The sequence below is a fragment of the Egretta garzetta genome, unplaced genomic scaffold, assembly GCF_000687185.1.
Source record: "Egretta garzetta isolate BGI_Z169 unplaced genomic scaffold, ASM68718v1 scaffold526, whole genome shotgun sequence".
NCBI lineage: Eukaryota > Metazoa > Chordata > Aves > Pelecaniformes > Ardeidae > Egretta > Egretta garzetta.
In genome coordinates, this window is record NW_009259967.1 from 843,883 (window position 1) to 850,459 (window position 6,577).

A 6,577-nucleotide genomic window follows, 5' to 3' on the forward strand; every position below is an offset into this window, starting at 1 on the left:
CGGCTCGCTGTGCCTAACGGTGCTTCCCCGAGAAACCCGTGCAGAACTCCGTGCCTGTGAGCGTTGTACACATAAACCATGGTCTTGTTTGCAGGTTGGGGTGTTTTGGGCTTGGTTGTTTGGTTTGGAGTTGGTTTTGTTGGGGTTTGGGTTTTTTTTTGAAACCTTTTTTTCCCCCCCATCTGATTATCCTCCTGCTTTAGCACATCTCAGTGCAACTTTAAGTGTTTTTGGCCACTGCTGTCTAGTTAGATGTTGCTTCTCAAATATGAGGTCTTTATATGGGTAGAGAAGTGAAGTATCTGAAGCTGATTAGAAGTTCAACTTCCACAAATACACATATTTTCCTTGAAATACTGGATTAAAAGCTCTGTGCTGTAATAAAATAGGCTAGTGCGTATGACCGACTGTAATAAAACGTGTGAAATTGTTCTTGTAATAGGCTGTGTTAGTGCTGAAATAATGTAGCTTTTGGCTACTGTAATTGCACATAATCACATTGTAACCACACAGCCTTTGACTTGATACTGTGAGCGGTGCTTATGGTGGAAGTAACTACAACAGTAAGATGTAAGAACCTGAAGTGTTGGAAAACACAAGCTGTGACTCAGTAGCTTTGTATGCATAGAATTTTTGCTGAATGCATGATTGTTGAGCTTTTTCGATTTTATTTCTGGCATGTGTAAGTTCTACCTCAAGTAAACTTAAAGTTATAGGCTTTCTGCATATCTTAAACTAGATTTGAAATCACTTCGATAGTATATTTCCTTCATGAGCTAATACAGCTTTGATGGATATTGCACAGCCTTAATGTAAACTCACTTTATGATTGTATGTTCAATATACACATAAACATGCTGCCTGCATATATAGAGGGTAAGTTGGTGGAAAATCACATACAACTTAGGATACGATTTCTTTCTCCCAGCTCCATGTACCTGATTTTTAATAGAGATTTATATTTCTATTGTCTTTCTATAGATGAGTGTGAAGAAGCTTTTTTTGCGGATAGCTTTTTGTGCAGCTGGCGCTTAATGTGTGCTCTGATGAAAAAGCAGGGCAACATTCTTAAAATAGAAAACACGAGGCTGATTTTGAACAGCTAATTAATTTTGTGTTCTAGACTCTATTAGTAGTCCTGGGTGTGTGGGTGGCTTTGGGTGTGTTTGTAGGGAAGTGTTTCCTCCTCAAAGTAAAACTGAAAGGTCTCAAAGCCTGTGCAGAACAGTTTTGGTTTTTTCCCTTCAATTTAACTTTTACATGAAGGTTTAAAGGGTGGGAGTAGATCTCTCATATTTCCTAGGTGTTGAGAACATGTATCGTGAGGTATAAATTGCCCGTTTCCTGAGCTTCGAGGTCATTTCCCACATGCATGTGGTAGCTGGTTTGCACAGAGAGTTGTTTCCTCCTACAGTACATCCATCCTATCAGAATTAGTGTATCTTACTGAATACCCAGTTCACTTAAAACTCGTGAATTTGAGTTAATTCTCTGGAAAGGAATATGATTGTTTTCAAGCAGCTAACTCCTAGTGATGGTGATTCACTCTTTCTCTGGTTCCCACCTAGATATTTGATACAAGAATCAATCATTTTTTTGTCAGTGTTGACAATATAGTAAGATTCCATCTATAATAAGATTCAAAATACAAACATCTGAATGCAGGAATGGAATTCTTGTGTGTTACCAGAAGCGCTTACTTTAAATTTTCACACTGACAAATGTCCAGGCTGTTTGAAAAATTAAGTTGTTTATGACCTTGTGCTAGAGTGTTGACATAATACTTAACCTGTGAGGTAGACACACAGAAGTGGAATTATGTATATGCAGATAAAGGTAACGTTTTCAGTTCCCTGAACAGTGATCAGGCTAATTGTAATAGTACAAGTGTTTTCTTACTCGATTTAAAGTATTTCCATAATTTAGAAGATAGAGGTAGCTAAGGTTGCCTGGTGCTTCACATCTAGCCATTTAATCTTAGCTGCCTGGCTTTTGGGGGAGTTAGCTTGTCTCTTTTTCCCCAAAGCTTATCAATTTGAACTATTTTTTTTCCCCTTCTATGTCTCTGCTTTGGACAGATGTTTGTAAGTTCTTGGGGTTGGGGCGGGGGGAGGGAACAAAGACATCCCAACCACACAAAGTTAGTCTTTTTCAGTAAAGAAATTTTGGATGAAATGTTTTTAACTTTTTTTTTTCTTTTTCCTTTCTTTCCCTCTTCATTTTTGAGAAGTGTTGGATCTCTGGGAACTCTTTCTGCAAGAGCCAAATGACTTCTGCCTTTGTGTCAGAGATGTGCCATTTGCTCTTTCAAAAACTTCTGCACATTTTGCCAAATGCTGTTGTTAAGCAAATGATCTGAAGAGTTGAGGCAGTATCTAGAACAAAGAGCACTTTGAAGTATCAGGCAAGGCAAGGAGTCCTGTTGTGGCAGAGCATGATACGAAAATGTAGTTTAAAGGTGTCATAGCCCCCCATGTCTCTAAGGCCTGAATTATATACACACAGGCAACCTTGATTTGATATATCCTAATTGTGCTTGATTTAATAGTATGGATTCTTTTGGGTTTTTAATGTGGAGAACTGTTAGAAAAAGGATTTCTCATGAGACTTAATTACTTTCTTAGACCTGTTTTTGAATAATTTTAACTGAGTTTTCCTTTTTTCCAGAATGGTGAACACACATAGAAGATTACCAGAACTGTGTAGAATTTGCATTTGATTCAAGAGCTTGTAAGAGTACTCATCATGGAGAAGCAGCAGATTGTCTTGGGGAGCCGGGATGGTGGGACTGTGTCTGGTGCGGCGCCTGCTTTTTTTGTCATCTTGAAACAACAGCAGGGGAACGGTAAAGCTGACCAAGGAATCCTAGTAGCAAACCATGATGCTTGTGCTCTTGCCAGCAGCGTATCAACTCCAATAAAATCCAAAGTCAAGACCTGCCTCCCAGCTGACTGTGTCTCGGGAGGCATTACTGTCACCCTAGATAACAACAGTATGTGGAATGAATTCTACCATCGCAACACAGAGATGATTCTGACGAAACAGGGAAGGCGCATGTTCCCATACTGCCGATACTGGATTACAGGTCTGAATGCTAATCAGAAGTACATCCTAGTCATGGACATATCTCCTGTGGACAATCACCGATACAAGTGGAACGGCCGTTGGTGGGAGCCCAGTGGGAAGGCAGAACCACATGTTCTCGGGCGAGTGTTTATTCATCCAGAATCCCCTTCCACTGGCCACTACTGGATGCACCAGCCTGTATCCTTCTACAAACTCAAACTTACCAACAATACCCTGGACCAGGAGGGTCATATAATCTTGCATTCTATGCATCGTTATCTGCCACGACTTCACTTGGTGCCTGCAGACAGAGCCACAGAAGTCATTCAGCTCAATGGCCCTGATGTCCATACATTTACCTTTCCACAGACAGAGTTCTTTGCAGTTACAGCCTACCAGAACATCCAGATTACCCAACTGAAAATAGATTACAATCCTTTTGCTAAAGGATTCAGAGATGATGGGTTGAACAGTCGACCTCAGCGTGATGTGAAACAAAACAGTAACTTAGAATTGGGTGATGTTTTTAGTGCTGCTGGCATTCGTGGTCCCCCTGCTGAAGTTGATACGTTAGATTTGCGTCACAGAAGTTTAGATTCTTCATTCATTGGTCAAAACCCATCAGACATTGATCTGGAAAAGGAGTCCTTTAATGCGGAAAGGGACTTCCTGGGTTTCCTGGACACTGACCTGTCTTCAGGTGATATGCCAAAGCTAAAACAAGAAGTCTCTGAAAGGTGGGTTAACTTTTTTTTTTTTTTAGCACAAGTGCTGGTTGAGTGGGTTATTTGGTAAAACATTAAATAATAGGATGCTCACTATACAGTTATACAGCTAAAGTTTGCCTGACCTGAAATGGCAGGACACTTAGTATTACTAAAAGCTTTTCTTTGCTTAAACAGTCATGTGTCAGTCTGGACTTTCTAATGTGTCTGAGGAGTGTAAGAGTTCAGTATTTTTTCGTATGTTGCTTTAACTCCCTTTTTAAAGAAGTGTTGAGGGATTTCTCTTAACCCTCTTAGCATTTTAGAAGACTAAATTTATTTTTTCAGAGTTTTAAACAGAGCACATTGCAGTCATCAGAACATTGCCTTTCCCTTCTTTTTAGGGTTGCTTACCACAGCAACATGCTGTCTCTGTCTTCAGTTTTCACTAGCGGATGGGTGAGGATGTGTGGTGGGTGTGGGTATTTAAAGGTTGGGCATGTGTAGGGATTGCTACAAGGCAGTTGCAACTGGCAGCACGCCACTGTTTTGTCAATAACTGCTTGTGTGAATTCTTTTGTTCCACAAAGTAGTATGAGGTGCCCTGCCTGTTGGTAGTCAGTTGCCTCATGTTTGCTGTGAGGTAAGAGAATCTGCACCTAGGAAAGTACTTCAGAATAACTGTTAGATTGCTCAGACCTTAATTTACTCTGTGGTAATTTTATGTCTATGTACTTAACCAGTATTGACTTTTTGAACCATTCTATTCATATTGCACAAACAGTAGGAAAGCAATTTAGTGTATATTGAGAGCCTACCCATAGTGTGAAACCTGCTAACCAGTAAGTGTTTGTGTTGGTAGAGAAAGTCTGGCAAAACCTATTACTTTACTGCACTGTCAATTAGTTTCTAAAATCTAAGAAATAAAATAGAGCAGATTTAGTCAGTGGTTAATTTACATCAAGAGATGCTAGAAATGCTTTGAACCTGAATAAGTTTTTTTGGTTTTTTTTTTTGTTTGTTTGTTTGTTTTTTTTAAAAAGTTGTTTTTCCCCTGCCATGTTTCTGCATGTCTGTGTGTGAATACCAGGCTTAACCTGCCAAAGATTTAGTGGCAAAAGCAGCCTTACGTGCATCAGTACACCAAGAAATTATTTATCTGCAGGATAGCAGGACAATGCTAATGGTGTAATTAGAAGTCAGTTCTTAGAAGAAAAAAAGTTGTATTTATGACATAATTATGCAGTTTATTTCAAAGGCTGTATTACTATCCTACTTCAGTGTGTTTTAGAGAAGACAGAGGATTGCTCGATTTATTGGGGTTTTTTCCTTGCAAAAAGCATCTCCTTGCCTTTTGAGTAACCAAAAAATTTCAGATTACAAATTTCTCCGTTCTTTGAGACTTTATTGAGTATAGTTGTAACAATTCTTAAGAATACTAGAATTGTTTTGGGATCTAGACTGTTCTAACCTTTCTATTGCAGTATTTTCCAGTGTCGGTGTATTAGGAAGAAGAATGTCTTCTAGACTTCTTATATTCTCCAAAAATGTTGTAAATTCTAGAGAAATACCATCTCGAAGATTGATTGCAGAGAGACTGGGCTTTCTTTAGTTCCTAAGAATACAGCATGGAGAAGTGTTTAGATAACTTTGCATATTGAAAGTAAAACTGAAAATAATTACAGAAAGGTTTATGTCTTCAAAGTGATTTTTTTTTTTTTCTCCTTGGGGTCAGCTGCAGTTGAAAAAGCTAAAATTTTGATAATTTTCTTTGCCTGAAGGGGCCATTGAAGCAAATTATTTGGAGACCTGTTTGAACTGAACAGCTTGGGATTTGTTGTTCCCTTCTTTCCCAAGGACTAAACCCCATCCTTTTAAGGACTCAAGGATCTTCCTTAAGAACAAATTAAGCAAATGGGCAGACAACTTCTTTTGGTCCAAAGCATGTTAGATGCCTTCCCTGGTTTCACCTCCAAAACAGTTTATCTCTGAAATGTGCTAAAAGCTGCACAGGCAGAAAAGACTGTAAAGGGTTCTCTGCTCTAGGCTAGGAAGCATCTACCACTTGATGAATAAATGTTACCACAGTCCTAGAACTACCCTCAAGCATTGTCCAGCTTTTTGTTTTATGTTTTTGTAATCTATGTGAAAAAGTCAGATTCTGTACTTGGAAAGAGAAAATTTCATCTCATCCAAGAAATGGCAGAACTGTCTTTTCATGTGCTGGAACATTAGTTCCCTTTTTTCCTTCAGATCTGTTGACACTGCTTCTTTCATGCCATGCAGATGAGATCTGTTCATAAATATGTCAGCCTTTCAGGGACAGTGTTGAGTGAGTGGCATTTTTCTTTATCAAACTAGACTATTAATATTTACATATTAATGAAGACTGGGCAATTTTTTTTTTGTCATAGACAAGCTATTACTAGTAGTTTATAGGCAGTGTCTTGCTTTTATGCAGGGTAGTGATTTCTGCTGAGTTTAGATTTGGGTGAGAGTCAGAAGCTGGGAACTGCTGCCTCTCAGATAATGCTTTCCAAAGGAAGTGCAGTTTCTAGTGCTGTAGTGCATGATATTTCCCACCAATGCTCAATTTTTCTGACATTTTTGAGATGGAACTGTGGAAAAGGTTGCATATACCCGAGAATAATTTTAATCTTCAATTATGAGTGCACCTTGGAAATAAAGGACCGTAGAAGGTGGTATGATTTATTTATTTATTTTTCTTTTGTGGCCTGGCAGTATGTTTAGTTTCATCAGGTGTATTGTAAAGAAAATAAATGTTTGAATTGTAAAGAAAAGAAATA

The 6,577-nt window shown here is 38.6% G+C and overlaps 1 protein-coding gene across 1 annotated transcript in view; it reads left to right on the forward strand.

Annotated features, from left to right (window-relative positions):
* The first annotated feature begins 34 nt into the window (after positions 1–34).
* MGA (MAX dimerization protein MGA) overlaps positions 35–6,577 on the forward strand; it is a 59,403-nt gene continuing 52,860 nt past the window's right edge. The window contains 2 exon segments of the mRNA XM_035895761.1: positions 35–56; positions 2,668–3,803. Coding sequence (XP_035751654.1) covers positions 2,746–3,803 — 1,058 coding nt within the window. The 5' untranslated portion in view covers positions 35–56; positions 2,668–2,745.